The sequence below is a fragment of the Ricinus communis genome, chromosome 8 (assembly GCF_019578655.1).
Source record: "Ricinus communis isolate WT05 ecotype wild-type chromosome 8, ASM1957865v1, whole genome shotgun sequence".
Taxonomy (NCBI): Eukaryota; Viridiplantae; Streptophyta; class Magnoliopsida; order Malpighiales; family Euphorbiaceae; genus Ricinus; species Ricinus communis.
The window spans coordinates 9,887,853-9,908,912 of NC_063263.1; the positions used below are offsets into that span (position 1 = coordinate 9,887,853).

At 26.8% G+C, this 21,060-nt stretch overlaps 3 protein-coding genes across 3 annotated transcripts; all 3 read right to left on the reverse strand.

Annotated features, from left to right (window-relative positions):
• Nucleotides 1-5,320: 5,320 nt before the first annotated feature.
• On the reverse strand, nt 5,321-6,993 carry LOC8271359 (probable 2-oxoglutarate-dependent dioxygenase AOP1). Its single transcript, XM_002517500.3, has 3 exons — nt 6,610-6,993; nt 6,097-6,421; nt 5,321-5,753 (listed from the first exon to the last, which is right to left on the reverse strand). The coding sequence occupies exons 1-3, from the start codon at nt 6,984-6,986 to the stop codon at nt 5,490-5,492; spliced, it is 966 nt and encodes a 321-aa protein (XP_002517546.2). The 5' UTR covers nt 6,987-6,993; the 3' UTR covers nt 5,321-5,489.
• A 3,250-nt stretch (nt 6,994-10,243) lies between these two features.
• Nucleotides 10,244-11,768, reverse strand: LOC8271360 (probable 2-oxoglutarate-dependent dioxygenase AOP1). Its single transcript, XM_002517501.4, has 3 exons — nt 11,255-11,768; nt 10,833-11,154; nt 10,244-10,684 (listed from the first exon to the last, which is right to left on the reverse strand). The coding sequence occupies exons 1-3, from the start codon at nt 11,626-11,628 to the stop codon at nt 10,436-10,438; spliced, it is 945 nt and encodes a 314-aa protein (XP_002517547.1). The 5' UTR covers nt 11,629-11,768; the 3' UTR covers nt 10,244-10,435.
• Nucleotides 11,769-16,627: 4,859 nt separating this feature from the next.
• On the reverse strand, nt 16,628-18,503 carry LOC8271361 (probable 2-oxoglutarate-dependent dioxygenase AOP1). The gene is made up of 3 exons (XM_002517502.4): nt 17,904-18,503; nt 17,419-17,740; nt 16,628-16,954 (listed from the first exon to the last, which is right to left on the reverse strand). Exons 1-3 carry the CDS (start codon nt 18,278-18,280, stop codon nt 16,712-16,714), a joined length of 942 nt encoding a protein of 313 aa, XP_002517548.1. The 5' UTR covers nt 18,281-18,503; the 3' UTR covers nt 16,628-16,711.
• Nucleotides 18,504-21,060: the final 2,557 nt, after the last annotated feature.

The window sequence follows — 21,060 nt, forward strand, 5'->3', positions numbered from 1 at the left end:
TTTTATAAGTTTATATGATAAGATACACTTATAGTATATTAGAACAACTCCCTGATATGAATTCGGATTTTATATTCACAGGTAGCATATACCCATCTGATAACAATGTTTTAGTCAATATTATTAATTTTTATTTGATTGATTGAGATTTTATAATTTATCTTTTTGTTTAATTAGTACTGTTTTTTAAAATAAAAGAAGTCTTTTATTAAAAATAATTATAAGTACAACCTAGGTAAGTAAAATATGACTATGTTCAAAAAATATATACTAATCTTGTTATAAAGATGGGATTTTTCTTTAAGCTTCATTATTCGTGTTGACGAAACAATTGTATATAACATTTTGGCTGCGTTTAGCGCATCAACAAAAATATATTCCACTCGATGGCTACATTAAACCATAAATCAACCTTATTGTCATTTGACGAGTCTTTAAAAGATTCCGTTCTTTTGAATACCAAAATCAAACTTATCCTAACTCTCATCACAATAAGTCAAATAAACTTTCATAAAGGAAGATAAAAAAAATACTCATAATATTTAATCAACGAAATTAACAAACAGCTAAAAAAGTAAATATAAAATAAGACGATAAACGAACTTTTAATCAAATAAATTCATCTTCATTATTGAAAGGCCTTGATTTATCTCTGAATGTTGCAACTTTAAGAGTCATGGATTTTCTTCCATAGATTTTTAATTTATCATTTGTTTACTCAAATTTACTGCTAAAGAAATATAAGAGATTTTATAGTCAAAATTTATAAACTCTGAATAATTCATACAAATAAAATAAAAATATGATTTGATTATTTTATTATGATTGAAAAAATTACTAAGAGAAAAAAAAATAAGAAGTAAAGAATTGAACGTAGCAAAAAAATAGAAAAAAGAACTTTTGTGGCTAAGTTTTTTGTTTAATTAATACTGTTAAAATATTATAATAGATCATTTTAATTTTTATCTTTTAATATATTTATATATTAAACAAATTAATTAAGAAAGTATCTATTTTATAAATTAAAATTGTTCATATAAATAATTTTTTAATGAATATGGTATTCATTATTCGACTCAATACCTTTAGAATATATATATATATGGATATAAACATAATTAGATTTAGAAGATAATATGGAAATAGTATTAACTGAATTTAATACAAAACTGATAATTAAGTAAAATTTTTAAATAAGTTTAGAAGAGATATTTAATAATTATATTTTATATGAGTGGGAATTCTACGGATTTAACCTTTGACTTCTCTTTTTCTGCCCATTACTTTTCTAATGACCTTTAAAATTAAATGTCCCTTGTCCGCTACTATAAAGCCTTTGATTGCTATGCATATTTTACTTTTCTCATATACCAACACAAATATTTATAGATTACTTTCTGTTTCTCTTCATTTCTGGTCAACGTTTCCCTGCAAAGCAAAATCCCAAGCCCAAAGGTTGTCATAATCTGTAGAGACGAAGTTACATCTGATTTTGATGAGTTAACCGTGGATAACCAGTTTGATGAAATATGGACGATAAGATTTGCAGCTTGAGTTCTTAATTTTTGCTGATTTCATGAACAATTAGCAATTTGGCATATGACACTTGATGTGTCTAAATTAGTACTCGTAAGTGTACGAACTGAATGGTAGTTCGGGTAAGCTCATTATAAAGTCGATCTTACAATGAATTGTAGAACATATATTATAAAGGCTAACTATCACACAAATTACTAAAAATAAATATAAACACTCTAAACCGATGTTTTGAAAATGATTTTTAGTTTCATAAAAGAAATTAAATAATCAGAAAGTAAATATGCACTAGAATGCTTAATATGAATTATATGATAAAATAACATTTAATCTAGCTTTTATTTAGTAATTGCCTTAATTCTCTTAAGCTCTAATTTAACTAATTTAACAAATGAGATGGTGATGTGTTTTTTTCCCTAAGTCACTTAAGCTAATGATGCAACTTAGGTTTCTTATACTAACATAGATTAAAGTAAAGATGATATTTCTAATACTTTTAACTTAAAGATTTTCATAATATTATTATTAAATTGATATGATGGTCAACCAATAATAATAGATGAAACTAATGAACATATGAAGGCAAAAAAATTATTCATTAAACTCAAAATATATAAGATTAATACATAAGTAAAAAGTCAAACTAAACACTTATGAGACTTAGCCTAACATACTTAATCCAACGATCATTGTAATTAAATAGAAAGACTTAAGATTCATAAAACAGAAAACTAAAACTCCTTCAAAGTTCAAAGGCTCTTCAAGTAATGAAGAAAATTGGTCATCTTTCTCCATGTCTTCGAAAAGCTTCTTTGATTCTTCAACGAATGATGCAACACAAGCTAACTAGATGTAGAAGATGATCAACTCCAAAATTTTCTGCAGAGTATAATAGAACCCTCCTCTAGAGAGATTCAGTAGTCGAAAAACTCTCTGATTTAATTCACCTCTACTCCTTATAGAGATTCTATTTTTACAGTTCTTTTCTCAATATACAACTCCTATAGTTTATCCCTTACCGTCCTAAACAAACTAAACAACTCAAAAGATAATTATCCATTAATTATAAAATAATTACTTAAACCCTCATTTTTGGGTCTTAATGAATTAAGCTAGGCCTAAACTATTAATAGTCCACGTATCTGATTCTCGAGTCTTTAATAGCCGCAGTTCAATTAACGCCCATTAATGCGTTTTTAGTTCAAATTCTACTCTTTGGTATTATTTCCTGAATTTAGACAAGAAAAACTAAAATGAGGTAAAATACATTTTTATACCATATTATATATAGAAACATATCATTAAAGCTTTAAAATATCCTTAAATATTTATATACAATTTAGATCGATCAACAACCGCTTTTTTTTCCCCCTTCCATTAAGTTCCTAGAGCTTCACCAATTAAGTGTATTAAGAGAACAATTGGCATAGCTCTTGGAGAGCAACTAATAATTTTTCAATTCTCAACTATTATGTCAAGGTATTTTATATTTTAAAGCTCGAGTTTAGCTCGTTATAATTTTCATATACTCAAATTCGACTCATAATTAGCTCGATACTGTACATAAACAAGCTAAGCTCAAGCTCGACTCATTATTAGCTTGGTACTTATATAAACGAACTAAGCTCGAGCTCGATTCGATTTCAAGCTCGTTAAGCAAACTCGTTTCAAGTCGTGAAGCAAGCTCAATTTACCAAATATGTAGCTGTAAATTTTATAATTATAAATAAATTATACACAAAAATAAAATATAAATATAAATTTAGAAACTGAAATAATTAAATTAATTTCTTGATAAAAAATAAAGAGTTCAACAAACTCTATAATACAATAAAAAAAATTCCAACAACATTATCACAATACAAGTGATATAATCCATCCTGCAATAATCTGAAACTTTTGAAAAGTTAAACTTTTACTCGTACCATTAATATATTCTAAACTTCTTAATATCCTTGTTGTCCTGTAAAAATAAAATTAACTAGTAATTTTAAAAAATAAATGTAAAGATGTAAATATTATATAGAGTTTGAGTTTATTTTTTTTTCTTTTTATCCCAAAGAAGGCACGTAACCAATCTTTTTCCTTATAATTAAATTTGCTAACTACTAATTTTAATTGAAATGGATATTCATTTACTAGTTTTTCAAAATTTAAAAGTTGTGAGATTCTTGACTTGCGTCAATATGGAATAACTCAGCCAACTTCGATGACACGTCAATAAATTATGCCAGACTTTTCAACCGATACTTTTAATTGTAAAAAAATTATACAATTCGTGCTGAAAATGATAAAGTTAAAAAGTCATATTAAATTTGTAAAAAGCACTAAAGATAATAATAAATTTTACAATTAATCCTATATTATTTTTGTAAAAAGCACTAAAGATAATGCAATTCGCAAAAAGCACTAAAGATAACAATCATTTATAATAGTTTTTATTCTATTTATAAAGTTCATATTAAGCATATTACAAAAATATTTAATCATGCCTCGTAAATTTACAAATGTATAGATTATAATTTTCTAAATATCTTTTAACATTTAAATAATATATGTTTATTCATTCAACACTAACACTACATAGTTTTATGGTAAAACAATACAGTTTAGGTTGATTTAAGTTAACTATATTATATACCAAAACTACATTATTTTTATACATAGTTTTTATTTTATTTTTTTACTTCAATTAATTTAGGATAAAAATAAATTAGTAAGATATTAATAATAATTAAATGTACATAATCAAATACCAACTTAATTAATAATGTTATTAAACTAATACTTGATCAAGTAACACTAAAATTATTCAATTAAGAAATTTACAATTAAAATCTAATTTGTTGGTATATATTATTATTTTAATTTAAAAGAATTAAATTTTTTATGTCTATTTATTTGTTTATTTTGTTTAATTTTATCTTTTAATGAGAATATATTATCTTTTTAATTATTTATTTATTTATTTATCTAATTCACGAGCTAATTAACTCATATGAGCCGAGCACTACTAAGCTCGAGCTTAGCTCTTTTAATAAATGAGCTCGAAAATAAAATTTGAGTTTGTCTCGTTTATCCTGACGAATAAACTAGAATGAGCTTTTATCGAGCCGAGCTTCGAGTAACTCGTGCGCGGCTCAGCTCGTTTGCAGCCCTAATTCGAACATCTAATAGCTTTCATAATTCCAACATCTAATAGTTACAACATCTCTAATTTGGAATCTTTCACCAAAAACTTTTAGTTTTAGAATAAGTAGACTAAATTAATATTTGTATAATTTACTTAATCTTACTTATAATTTTTTTAATTTTAATTTAAAATAACTTAATTTGAATTTATTTACAAATATATTACAAAATAAAGTATTTTTTTACATCTCCTTAAAATATTAATTTAAAATTTTTTGAATGATTGAAATGAAGTATTTTTTTATTCTTTCTTAATAAATTAAAATAATTTATAATCCCATATTTAGTATTTTTACTCATGAATATAGAAACAATTTATTATATAATAAGAACTTTGGTATATATTTTATATGGAATATATGATTAATATAAAATTTTAATTATATATTAAACAAAATTTTAATTAAATTATTAATATTATATTATATTTAAAAGAAAACTCTAATTTAATGTCCATATTGGCAATTGAATATTTTATGAGTAACAACTAATAGTAACGTACCAAATACTTAACATCAATTACCTATCCACAACCACTTAACGAGATAAACCAAGACATGACCACGAAACAATTTCATGCAGGAGCCATGGGTTTAATAGCAAATCGTTTAACTCTAATAAAATGAATAAAGGCCAGAACAGTATTTTTATTTTTAGAATACTGGACCAATTTAAAAACTTTAGAAAGGATAAACCAATCAGAAGCTTTAGGTTTAGTTATGACAATGGTTCTTATACATCATGAACAGTGATTGATCATGTTATTTAGCTGTAATTATTTCCTCAAGTCCACAATAAGCCTTCACAGTAGACTCCTTTTCCCTCCCTTCTTCAGTATAGAAGTAATGCAATAATCCAAAATTATCAAACGGCTTAAACTGTAGAGGATGCTCTTCATCAATCAGTTCCTCTGGAACTTCAGTTATTCCTTTCAGATAAGAAAATAGCCCAACCGAGTATCTTGCTTTGCTTCCTCTCATGACCACTCGATGGAATGCAGCATGTATTCTGCCATTGCTCCATGCCTAAGCCAAAGCAATACCATAGTTATAAGATGACGGAAGGAAAAATCTTTAACGCAAAAAGAAAAATCCAAGAAAATTAGTTACAGGATTGATACTCTATCATTGAAGCATTACCCAGTAGCATTTGAATTAGTTACATAATTTAAAATTCTTAATATCGAGGCTATAAATTTTAATTAGCTTAATGGTACTAGAGTGACTCTCTTTATAAGATCTAGAGCACAATTGATAAAAGAAGAATATTGATATCAATTAATACCTAAGCTTTAAATTGGAATTGGTTTAAAATACTCAAATTGACATATTTTACCAATAATGAGTGCGTTTCATGGCCTATACGTACCAAGAGTGCATCTGCGGCCATGACAATGAAAGACGAAGGTGATGAGGGCTCAAAGCAAACCCATTGACCGTCCTTTGTCTGCACCTCCAAGCCACTAACTTCATTTTGATGCAACACAGTTATAAAACCCTTGTCTGTATGAACATCACAACCCAAATCAGATTCACTCTCTGTAGGTGCTCTATATTTCATCATCCGAAATAGGTAGTTTGTCCGTTCTTGCTGGGTGTCGTATGAGTACTGCACTCCATACCCCTCAAACACCATTCTCGTCACCATTTGCTCTAATTCTGCCACCCACTTCGAGTATGAGAATACTGTTTTACTGCATCAACACAAAGAATATGAAAGTTATACATGCAGAGATCCAGTTTAAACGATCAAAAGAGAAGAAACCCATTAGCTAGTGGTAATGCAATAGCAAGAAAAAGAAAGAAAAGGCAGCAGCAATATTAGAGTTTTCTCCAGCACATCAAATAATCACAGAAAAAATAAAAAAATCTACATATATACCAGAAATCATCATCTCCATTAGGCCACATGGTGTTTGTGAAGTCTAGAGTTCCTTCCATTGTTGCTGCATTATTAATGCCCATGCCTTCATAGAGAGGTGGGACAAAGGGTTGATTTCCAACATAGCCATAATAAGGTATGGCTGAGACATTTTTTCTTTTAGTATCAATAGGAAGATCAAATAATGTTATTAATTTATTATAGAAAGAACTTTGTAGCTCAAGAGGAATTTTTTCATAAACTGCTATGAAACAACCATATTCCTCTAGTGCACGCAGGACATTCTTGCATGTGGAGACCCAAGAACTCGTTCCAGGCTTCAGATTTTCTTGGGAAAAATCTATGACAGGAATCTTTGGTGGTATTCTAGAACCCATAGTTAATCCTAAGGTCAACTACTAATTAAGCTTATTTATTTTTACAAGCTAGTTATGAATTTATAGAACAAATAAGAATAGATAAATCCAGATTTTGGCGTTACATTTTTACAAAGTTTACTTGGAAGTTTATGAAATCGAAATATTCTTAAGCGCGATATGGTTCCTTGAGATTGCTGTTCGACAAATTCAAATGTCAACTTTCTTTCTTTCTTTCCTTTTTCTTTTTCTTTGTACGCATTGTGAATTTTGAAAAGTGAAATGCAGCCAAGTGTTAATTAGATGCTAATCAACGGCCGGTGCATTAATTAATTATTTATCTCTTTTAAACAAGGTGATTTTACTAGAATTTAAATTCATAATTTTAAAGTTTTGAGAAAGTGATTTCAATACCTTGTTAGTATCAATTTTTCATCTTTATAATTAATTGCGGAATAAAAGAGAAGTATATTATTTAAGATCAATTGTAAGTGTTCAAAGCCAAAATGATACATAAATTAATTTGACAATTAGTGAAAACGAATTGATGTTATAAAGTTGGATAAGGTTTGTTCGGCAATCTACTGAATTTGATCCTTTGCGAGATGTTATATGGATGCTTTCTGTATGTTTTCTTCTTCGAATTTTTGTATTGCGCATTAGTGGATGCTAAAATAAGCTGTAAATTAACTCGAATTTTAAGTTTTGAATCGAAATATAATAATATCCAACCCAAACAATTCAAACTCCAATATTTCATTAATCCGTTTCACAAAATATTGCAAATAATATATTTAATTATAAAAAGTTCTCATACGCAAAATCAGATTAAATACTTTTTTAGAAAAAAATAAGAATTTGAACAAATATCAATTCAGAATTATTATCCATTTGTTCTTGGTAAAATTACATAAGGGGAGACGATATCAGTATTGAGTAGGGCTGAGCATGAATCTCGGTGATTCCCGCCCGAACCGAATAACCGTACCGAAAAGTACCAGAAGCGAAAAAATCCGAAAGTTTTTATAACCGAATTGAACCGATCCGAATTTTTTTACTATTACGGTATGATACCGGTTCTTTAGTAAAAACTGCATCAGAATCGCATGCGAACCGATCCATCTTGTACTTGATCCGGACCAAACCGTAGAACCGAATTTTTTACATATATTTATAAATAATTATTTATATTATATAAATAATACATATATTAAAAAAATAATACATATACTCTATAAAAATTATTTTATATTTATCATTTATATAATTCAAGCAATTGCTATCGGAAATATAAAAATAATACATATTAAAAATAACTATAATATTATAATATATTTTATACTCTATAAAAAATATAAGTTACATATTAATATGTCACATAGTATATTGATACTAGTAATGTAGTATACATACTATATTACTAGATTTAAAATTTATTTACCATCTAGAAATTTTTGACAAGTTAATTAAAAATTACTTAATTTAATAAAAAGTTATATAAATTAGTAAGATTTATAAAAGATATTATTATATAAATATAATATTATTTACACTATATTTATTAATAAATTAATTTTTAATTATGTAATATTTTTATTTTAAGAATAATAATATTAATTATACTAAAAGTATTAATTTATATAAATATTAAAATTAAAAATAAATATTATAAAAATAATTTTTATATTATTATACTAATAAAACTTAAAAAATTAAATATTTAGAAATAATTAATTTGTTAACTTTTAAAATATTATAAATTAATATTAAAATATAAAAAATATATTAAATTATATTTATAAATTTAATTTTTTTTTTTTTAAAAGGATCAAACAAAACTTGAGAAAAAAATTGTCAAAACATTTTTTAACAATATAGAAGTTCTTTACTTCCTACAACAGCGGAGGTTCTCATTTGTTGTCAAGATTGGCTTAGAAGTTCAAATAAACTTATCGAACTAGAAGAATCAATAGAGGATATTGAAGCATAGAGTCAGGTAACATTTCTTTACTTCTTATATATATTTGTTTATTGTTGATGCTGTTAAGTCTTATTGACGTAATCTTTTACTTTTATTGCAGAAATTATTCAAGATCTTGAGATTAGTGAATCCCTTGTGCCAAAATTAAATATAACATTCCTTTGCTAATTTTGGACATTTATTTTAGTGCTACATAAAATTTGTAAATTTATTTATTTTAATGATTGTAATCTGTAAAATATTTTATGCTAGCAGTAATATATATTTTAATGGTTTGTATTTGAATATTGAATGAATTATTGCATTTGCAAGTTACTGAATTGCGAAACAGGTTATTCAAGAATGTGATTGCAATTTTAATTCAGATTTTCATGCTACTTTTTTTAGGTTGATAATCATATTTTATCTAAATGTATATGATTAAAGATAAAATTAAAGTTGTATTTTTTAAATTTTTTAGAACCGAAAAAAAGCACCGAACCGAACTTCATTGAACCGTAAAATTGGTACAATACGGTATTGGATCCTTTTATGTTTGGTACGGTACTGGTACCTTCAATTTTAAAATAACCGAGGTTTAGTATGGTACTGGTGATTTATAAATAACCGAATTGGACCGATCCGTGCTCAGCCCTAGTATTGAGATAATCATTATTTAATACGCAGATTGACAATGTCCTGTGATTTTTGTCAGGTTGCAGCATTCGGTTCCATTTATATTCTTCTTGTTGTTTTTGCTGTGACGTGCTGCTAATTGTATCAACATTTTTCTAATGATTCTGACTGTCTATTTTTTCCTGACATTCTCCATCTCCTCTTAACCAACACTCACTTTCTTTTAAACTTTCTACGTCCTTCCTTAATCACAAACAATTCATTTTAATAAAATTTAGAGTAATTATATAATAAAATTACTAAAATTTATATTTAGTTTGTTTTAACCTTAAAATTTTAATTTACTTCGTTTCAATCATTTATCTTTAATTATATTTCAACTTAATTACTTTGTAAATGAAATATTGACCGGTAATAAAAATAGCTAATAAAAAATAATTAAAAGAAATATAATAATATTAATTCTTTTATTAGTAAGACGTCTAAATTATAAATAAATTAATATTGAAAGGTAAAAATAAAATGAAATAGACATTTGTAACTACCGTAAAATTTAGTGCAAAATCTAAACACCATTTTTTATGTTATTATCTCTCATCATAAAAATGCCTTTGTAATATAAGTACTAGATTGGCAGTGCAGTAGCTAATTGCTTGCTAGTTGCTCCATTGTAAGACATTTATGAGATATAAACTAATAGTGTTCTTATTCCCTTTTCCGGTAATTAGCAACAGGAGACAACAATCCTTACCATATCTCAGGCCACTCTGAATGTTTACAAAAGAAGCACAACGATTATTTGATATAAAGCTTTTTGGAGCAAAGGTAAGTCAGGAAACAAACATACAACAGTGAAACACAAAACAGGCCTTAGTTAAACTCCACAATAAGCTTTGACCATGTTGCTGTCGCCTTTGTTTTGAGAATTGTTTGACTGATAGAAATCAAGAAGCCCTTGATGTTCAAATGGCTTATATTGTAATGGATGTTCCTCATCAATTAGCTCTTCTGGGACCTTTACCAATCCAGTTAGAAATGAAAACAGGCCAAGTGCATATCGAACTTCTTCACCATCCACAGTTACTCGGTGGTAACAAGATTTTATTCTGTCATTGCTCCATGCCTACATATATATATATAAGCATTGGTTATATATGTAACACTTCTAGAATTTAATGATTTCTTCCTTAATATAGATTACTTATGATGTATCAAAATGATAATTTTAGTAACCAAAGTGAATTAATTGGGTAGTAATTCTATTAACCCACCATGCCGACATCACCAGCTACGACTACAAAAGAGGTGTGCGAGGAAGGCTCATAAGAAACCCAATTTCCATCTTTCATTCTTATCTCTAGACCCTTAACGTGATTCTGATGAAGTATGGACAAGAAGCTCTTGTCAGTGTGACCCTTGAAACCAAGATTAGTCTCTGCTTGTGATCTTCTGTATTTCAACAAACGTAGAAGGTAAGTTGTTGACTTGATGTGCGATTCGCTGTGTTTCTCTATACCATAGCTTTCGAAAAGCATTTTCACTAGCAGCTGCTGCAGTTCAGTTACCATCTTTGCATAGGAGTGAACTGTGTCACTATCAAGAAAGATGGAAAAAAAAAGCCATATGTTTTAGCAATAAAAAGTAAAGGCGGATATCTAATCAATGGTAGTAAATATAGTAATAATATTAGTACCAGAAATGATCATTGCCCTCTGGCCACATCAGATTAGTGAACTTTTGACATTCATCTTTATCGTTTGCATACTCAATTCCCATGCCTTCATGAATAGGGAAGATGGACATTTTTCCCATGTAGCCATGGGCAGGCTTGGGGTTCACATTTTTCATTTTGATCTCTTGAGGGAGCTGGAATAATTTCTCGAGCAAGGCAAGAACTCTGTTGTGAAATTCAATAGAAGGGTTATTGTAAACTACTTCAAAACAGCCATATTGTTCCAGTGCCTTCCTTATATCATTGCAAGCTGAACGCCAGGAACTTGAACCTGGGTTCAGGTGTTCACTGGATAAATCCACAAGAGGAATTTGGCCCACTGTTTCAGAACCCATGATCTGTGTGTCTACGTGAGAGAGAGGGAGGGCAACAGTCTATGAGGAGTTTAAGTTGATTTTTGCTCACAAGTAGTTATAGAAGGATATTGGAGGAATAAATAATCAGTTACCTTTTACTGTTTGAATATAAGTATGCGTTTCATTTTATTCTTAATAATGGAACCCCCCACTGCTCAACAATCCGCCAAACGATCTTAAATTTTCTTTACCCATATATATTCGTGTAGTTTATATGTCGCCATCTACGAACAATCCCCTGAATGATTTAAAATTTTCTTTAACCATGCCCTTTATTCGTGTAATTAGCGCTATCTACTCATTTTTAAATAAATAATATATATTTATTAATTTTAAATAAATTAAGATATATTATTAAATAATTAAATATATTTAAATTTTTTTTTAATTTCAAAATATAAACACTTTTCGTGCGTAGATTAATATTAGTGAATAAGTAATTCACCTTGAAAAGTAGAGGTGATAGATGTACACAAATAGATAGGCAAAACCCATCTTTACTATCTATGTTTTCTTAAATTTGTTTTACTAGTTTGTACTGTATTTTATTAAAGGAATATTTTTATCTACATATAATGTATGTTTCCAATTATATATTAAATTGATAAATGATTGAAATATATTTATTAATATTAGATAAATAAATATGTATAAATTATTCAATACTTAAGTGAGCAACACTCATAATATAAATCACTCTACTTTTATCATTTAGATGTCTTTCATTAACTTTGAATACGTCAGTAACAATATGTAACTTTAGTGTTATAAACATCCTTGAACTTGTAATCTTTTAATCCTTGTATCAACATTTATCTATTTTGAGAACTCCTATCTAAGGTGAGTATTTAAAATAAGCGATGAATAAAAAAATAATGCAAATAAAAGAAATAGCACAAAAAGAATTAAATGATAAAAATAAATATCAGTTTCATATGTTTATATTATATATATATAAAGTATTTTAGTGCTTTAAGTGTATATTTTATATATATATAATATATAGAAATATGTACTTATTATCTCACTTTAATTTTATTGTCTAATTTCAGATATTAATAGCTAAAAAAGAAAAATATAAGCTAAATATTTACAAATGAGCTTAAATAGAGTTGTTGCTGCTAAGACCCAAAATTTAAGACGCATGGACTACTAATTTCACAGGCTTTACTGAATATATCAAGACCTAATGGGGAATTAATTAAGTGTTTTATGTAATTATATATCATTATAAGTTATTTACTTAAATTATGATAGTTAAGAGTTGTAGCGATAACTCTTAGAAATTTGTATTTGGAAGAGGACTCTGCAAAAAGAATCTCTATAAATAATGGAGATCAATTACACAACAAGGACACACATTCAATCTTCATTTGTCCATTATTTCTCTATTTACAATCCTCTGCAATTCATTTTCCTTAAACATTTTAGTTTTAGTATTCATTATTTTTTTAAGATCAAATGAGCTTTTCAAGCAGTGGACAATGATGACCAATCATCTTTCTACTTAAAGGATTATTGATTTCAATGGAGCTTTTACTTTTAATCTAATTTTTTATATCTTTCTATTTAATTATAATGACTATTAGATTAAATATGTCAGGCTAGTTTTATAAGTATTTAATTTAGTCCTTTTGCTATGTATAAATCTTATTATTATTTAATAAATAATTTCTTTACTTTCATATTGTTCTTAGTTTAATTATTATTGTTATTTGACTATTATAGCAATTTAATAATAATATTTATTATAAAAAAATTTAGATTAAATTTATTAAAAATATCATTTTTACTTCAATCTATATAATGTAGATAAAAGAAACTTTAATTGCATCATTAGTTTGAGTGGCTAAAGAAAAAAACACATCAACATTTCATTTAGATATAGACTTATAGTAAACAAGGAAATTACTTAGTAAATGGCTAAGCTAAATACTATTACTACTTCATAATCATTATATATTTATTTCATAATTTATTATATTTGTTTTATCTTTTATTTTTTAAAAATATTAATTTTGAACATTTATATTTATTTTCAGTATTTCTTATAATAATTCTTCTAAAGTCCCTTATGAAATCGATATCATGATAAACTTATTTTTACCATTGCAAATATAAATTGATAGACATTCCGGTCAACAATATACAATGAATATTAGCTATTCAGAATTAACAATTTGACTTATTAAAGGCCTGGAGAAATCTTTCTTTCATCCATTGCATACACATGCAAATGGTCTAAAGATAATTAAGGAGTATATTCAATTGCTTCAGGAAAAAAACATTCAATGATGGAACTATTAAAATATATACCCCTCAATCATAAGATTTTCCAGGATTATGGTCCCATTATGATAATGATGAACTCTTCTGGATTAATTGTTGTAATATAAAATAAAATTTGTATATCTGATAGATAAGCCCTGCAAGAGAGAAGTTGATAGGCATACATATAATTATGAAAACACGAGGTAAGAGTTTCAATCTGCATTATATGATATGATGGATATTGACAATCTAACACTAATATATTAATTACGAATAGTATAAAAAAGTTACCTTTTTAAAATAATTTTAAGGATATACAAATATTTAAAAAAAAATTATTGTCAATTATAATTACAATAAATATCATACTATCAAAATATTTTAATTTGTAAACTTTTAATCATTTTCATTATTATCGGTTATCATGATTATGTTATTAGTGTCTGATTTTTAACAATTTTGTTATTTAATCGTCAAAATGATCTCATCATTGATCAATAATTTCTTCACTGTAATCTAATAATCAAACAATAAAATTAAAATTTTTTATACGTTAAATTCATATTATCAGACACAATAAAAAATATAATAATAATAATTAACTGAAATAATAATGATTGAATTCTTACAAATTAAATTTTTATTTTTATTACAATTTATAACTGTATATTTATTTATCTAAAAATACATATAGTTAAAGTCATTAAGGAGCCCTATTAATTAACATATCTTATAACAATATTAAAATTTCATGTCTTAGTTTTTAATATATTAGAATAACAGGTTTAATTAGGATGAGTCCACAAATAGTTTTTCTTGTGCGATCACAATTTGATGCTTTTGGTTCAAAAAGAAGAAAAAGAACATTAAGGTATTTATATGTGGAACACAGCAAGAAACATCCTATTTTAAATTTATTGGTTTGTTAATATTATCTTCATCCTACATTTTTTTAATCATAAAATATAAAATTACAATGGTTAATTAATTATAACATTATACATTTAATCAATTTGTATATTATTGTTGCCCTCTCTCCCATCATTAAAAATGTAAATCCAACTATATATTTCATTTTAATTAGATTGCAATGATAATAATTTATCACTCTTGGCTTACAGGACCACTAGCTAGGATCTTAATTAAAACTATTGTTATGATCTTAACACAAATTATAATTTGAAGGGTCAAATCTGGTCCCAAATCAGAGTGACAACGCTGGTTCGTTTTCACTGAATCAATAATTTTCGTTTTGTAGGATATTAGTCATCATCATGATTTAAATTAAGAACAAATCAAATGTAACATCATCATAAGACATAAATTATGCTAAGAATATATCAAATGTCTTGGTTCCTAATCAATTATTATTATTATTATGATATCTTCGTGCAAGAGGACAAATCTTAAAAGAAAAAGAAAAGAGCTAGATGCTTGCGATTGTCCTGAAAATGATCCATGTAAGTCCAATTTTGTCTATAAGTAAGATCTATTTTTCTAATTACGTTGTATCTACCAGCTAGGACCACTTCTTTTATATATAATTCATGTTTTAAATTAGTAAATTATTAATTATTTAAATATTATATAATCGTTATTATTATTTTAATTATTTTATAAATATTGGACCACTGTGAATTTTTTACTTTATCTTTTTATTTGTATACATGTGGTGAATATTTAGGACCACATGCATGCCTCACATATTTGTTCTGTTTAAGGAATTTCCTTTTCAAATTTGTCCTTAATCATGACATTTTTTTAAAGAGCAGTTATTGTCATTATAACAAATTTATTTATTTTTTAAAAAAAGCAGAAATTGAAAAATTAAGCCATAATAAGCAAATATAATTTTAAATGAATGGCATAAATTTATAGTTATACTTCTACTGAAGTAAGGGTAATTACAGATTGGCAGCAATTTCAGAAGTTGAGCGAATGGAGCAACTTGTCGCTTTTAGAAATCAAAACAGGATTAAGCAAATACAATGACAACCAGAAACCCAAAAGTTGCAGCTGTTACTGCTCCAGAAAATCAAATTTAAGAACGTTTGCTTGTGATTCTCAAATATTACTCTCTCTCTCTCTCTCTCTCTCTCTCTCTCTCTCTCTCTATATATATATATATATATATATATATATATATATACACACACACACTCTTCTTTCAGACCAAAGGAATTAACATATTCCTCAAATTACAAATCAGTATCATGTGTCCATGAGTATGCATGTAAAAAGTTCTTTAAATCTCAGCTTTTATACTTGTATTAGTCGTGCTTGCGATGTGGATGTGTTGTTTTTCCGTTAACTATTTTCGATTAATAAGATTTAAATTGAGTTTTTATTTAAAAATATTAATATATAAAATAAAGATAATTTTTTATTTTATTAATTATATTTGTAGAAATTTAATTTTAAATATATTATTAATATTGAAAAATTAACATATTAATTAATTTATTAATTACATTGTAATAGTATTATAATTTAAATAAACATAAAAGTTATATGTTAACATTATGCCTTTATAAGTACACGTCAAAAATATTTTGTGTCAGCTTGTATTCATGTAAATAGGTAATTAAAAAAATATTTATTTAATTGAATAATTGATTGTGACATTATGTTTAAATTCCATGATTGTTATTTTGTGAACTCGGATTGCTAACGAATAAGATAGCTATCATTATTTGGCATAATAAAATAAAAGCAAACAGTTCAAGAGTTTCACATTAATTAGCAAACCATTTATTTCAAAGTACAAAAAAAAGAAATACACATCTTTCTCTCAGACACCACAGAAGGCCTTAACAGGGCACTTGGATTTGTAACCCTCATCCGTACGATAGAAATAGAGCAATCCAATATGATCTAATGGCTTGTACATCAATGGATGATCCTTATCTATAAGTTCTTCAGGCACTCTTATTATTCCACTGTTGAAAGCAAATAGCCCCATTGAGTATCTATCTTCTTTCCCATTAATGATCACTCTATGGCTCGGTGATATGATTCTGTCGTTGCTCCATACCTATCCGAAAAAAGAAATTTTGGAAGGAAAAACATCATTTCAAGCTCTTATTTATAGCTGTAAATATTTATTCTCACGATGATAAACAGTACTATATAATTATTTAGATTATTTTATAAATTTATAAATTTTATACATAAATATAAAAATATATATAAGCTCTATTTTTTTCCCGTAATATTATTATTCATGTCACAGGTGGTGATATATATCACTTCCCTTTTTATATATTTATAAAATATATGTATAACACATATACAGAGTTGATTAATGATTAATAAATATTATTATTATAAAATATATGTCAGTTTTTTAAATACATAAGTGTAAATTATTAAAAAATATATATTAATTATTCTATTAGTCCAGTGAGTTTATTAACAGTAGTAGGTAAGTCTTATCTTGATTAGGAAGTTTAACTTTTACATTGAATGTATAAAAGAATATTGTAATTCTTGATTTACCATTAAGGCATCCCCGGCTATGACTACGAAGGATGAAGGCGAAAACTCGATATTAATCTTCTGACCATCTTTAGTATCCACTTCCAGACCATTAATATGATTTTGATGAAGTATGGTTGTGAAGCTCTTGTCGGTATGAGTGATAAACCCTAAATTAGGTTCGTCTCCTTTTGGTAACCTATTTTTCAAGAGTCTAAGAAGGTAATTTGTGGACTCTACATAAGAGTCGTGGTACTTCTCTGCGCCATAGCTTTCAAATATCATTCTCGTCACCATCTGATCTATCTCTGCTGTCAGCTTTGCATACTCATAAACACATTCACTAGCCCAAAAAAATTCAGAACACAAGGAAAATAAGGAGCTTGTGTTAGTGTTGAAATAGTTGAACGCTTGCATCGTAGTGCATAAATTACAGCCTCATTTCATTTAAAATTTTCAATGAACCAAATATGGAAATATAAAGCATAGTGTGTTTTGATTAGTACCAGAAGTTATCATTCCCGTCAGGCCACATTAGAGTAGTGAAATCCTGAGTTGCCTCTAGACAAGTTGCGTTGTCAATTCCCATGCTTTCATGTAGAGGGAGTTTGGCAATCTGTCCGACATAACCATTCAAGGGCTTCTGGTATTTGTTTTGCATTTTCGTTTCAGTAGGGAGATCAAATAACTCCTTCAATGAATTGAAGACCCCGTCACGAAGTTTTGGAGATAGTATGTTGTTGTACTCTACTATAAAACATCCGTATTCTTCAAGTGCCTGCCTAACTTCACCACAGGCTTTCGCCCAACAACTTGTACCAGGCTTCAGATTTTCCAGGGTGAAGTCTAGGACAGGAAGCTTTGGCTGTGCTGCAGAACCCATAATTTAGTTTGGACTTTTTTTGGGTTTTTCTTAATGACTTTTTCTCTCGTCTTCCTCACTTAGTTGGCAAGTTTTGATTAGTAGCTAGTGATGAAGGATGCATGATTTTGTTCATGTTTCTTTATAGAGACATTGAGGTGCATGTTTTGCCTTATTACAAGATAAAGAAGAGAATATTATGCAATGCAATATGCTTATTGAGGGGGTTGGGGCAATCGTTGTTTTATCCTCCTACTTTAGAAATAGAGATATCGTTGATTAATTACATTATCAATCGCGGAATTTGAACTTTATTTAATTATGTTGAACTCTTTTGGATTGTTGTGAGAAAATATAAAATGAAATTTTGGTATTGAAGAGGTATATGTACTACATATAGAGACATTATTAGGTAGATTAATCGTGGGTGATTAATGGTAAAAAATAAACCAACTAATACAATTAAAGCACTTAATAAAAAATATCACGCGTAACTATACAATTAATTTAATCTATAACATGTCTATCTAATAATTTCTCGATGGCATCAGAACATGATATATCCATATAATACACTCTTAAATAGCTGAGATAATCAATAATAACTATGAAGAAAAAAAAGGTAAGAGTTTCAATCTGCATGATCCGATACAGATTGAAAATTCAGCAGTAAATTAATCATTAACATTCAGCAAAAGAAAAGTAATTATTAACATATCTTATAGTAACAATATTAAAGTTGCATGTTTTAGTTTTTAATATTATTAGTATCCATTTCATCAGAAAATATATTATTAGTATCCATTAATGAAAATAATTCGATGCTTTAGTTCCTAATTTTTGTATATATGTGGAATGTGGAGCACAGCAAGAAGATTCTGGAAAAAATAATTTTATTAGTATTTTAACATTTCTTCCACTATAATCAGTAGTTTCATATATGCTTAATGCTTTCATTTTCATTGAAAATGAAAAATGTGAATCAACTCTATTTACTTTCTAATTAATTCATCACTCTTGGCTTACAGAACCATTAGGTTTTTTAAATAAATATTTTATTATAATTTCTTTTGAAAGATCAATCCGCTTCATTCTGAACGACGCTATTATCACTGATTCGATAACTCTCTTCTTTCTTTTTTGAGATATTAGTCATCATCACAGATTATACTAAGAATATATCAAATGTCTAATTTGGCTCCAAATCAATTATTATCTTTATAATATTTCCATGCAAGAGAGAATAAGCCCCACAGGAAAGAGAAAAAAATATACTACAGCAAAAGCTATATTCTTGCAATTGACCTGAAAATGACAAATGTAAAATCCAAAGTGCATGAATAGTAAGAGGATTAACAATTATAAATAGTTTTTAATTTACACTTACTCGTAAGTGCATGAATAGAATGATAGTACGGCCGAGTTCACCACGAGGTTGATATCAAGGAACTGTAGAGTATAAATTATAAAGACCAACTATTACACAAAAATACTAAAAATAAATCTAAACACCCTAAGCTAATATTTTGAAAATGATTTTAAGGTCTATAAAATTAAATAAACTAGAAAAATAAATATATAAATGAAATGTTTAATGTAACTTATATAATAAAATAGCATTTAATTTAGCTTATACTTAGTAATCCCATTATTTCTCTTAAGTCCAAATCTAATGAATAAGATGGTGATGTGTCTTTTTCCTAAGTCACTCAAGCTAATGATGCAACATAAATTTTTTATATCAACATAAATTAAAGTAAAGATGATGTTTCTAATATTTTTAACCTAAAAATTTCCATAATAAATATTGCTATTAAATTGATATGATAGTCAACCAATAATAATAGATGAAACTAGTACATGTATGAAGGTAAATAAATTATTCATTAAACTCATAATATATAAGGTTCATACATAAGTAAAAAGTCAAACTAAACACTAATAGAACTTAACCTGACATATTCAATTCAATAATCATTGTAATTAAATAGAAAGACATTAGAAATATTAAAACTAAAAATTAAAACTCCCTCAAAATTTAGAACTTCTTCAAGGAATGAAGAAGATTGATCCTCACTCTCCACGTCTTGAAAAACTTATCTGATTCTTGAAAAAATAATGCAAAGACTAACTAAATGTTGTACAAGATGAACTGTAGAGAATTTTCAGAGAGAAGAATAATAAAACGAACGACATTCCCTCTTATTTAATTAACCTCTACTTCTTATGTATATCACCACTATAGTTATCCTCTTAATTGTCCTAAACAAAATAAACAATTTAAAACATAATTATCCTTAATTACATTATAATTAATTAATTCCCCTTTCATGGCATTGATAAGTTCAGCCAGACTTGCGATTTTGGTAATTCATGTGTCTTTATTCTAAGCCTCTTACAACTGCAATCTAATTAAAGTTCATTTATGTATTTTTAGCTTATATTCTTTTTTTTTTTGGCTACTATCACCTAAAATTAGACAAAAATGTTAAAGTAAGGTAAAAAAATATATATTTCTACATATGTATATAAAATACACCAATAGATTACTAAAATGCCTTAATTATATATATATAATATCAACCTATCAGGCTACCCTTTTAAAAGCATTTTCTTTGTTTACTAGCTCCAAAAATCATTTCTGCATATTGAAATTTTAAAATAAGCGTGGAAAATGTTATTCCAATACTTGGACCACTATATTAATGTAATATTTATAATATCGTTAAAGAAAAGTTGTAATTTTTATATGTTTATTTCTTTTCAATTTAAGCAAATTCTAATAAGCTGTAATTTTTTGG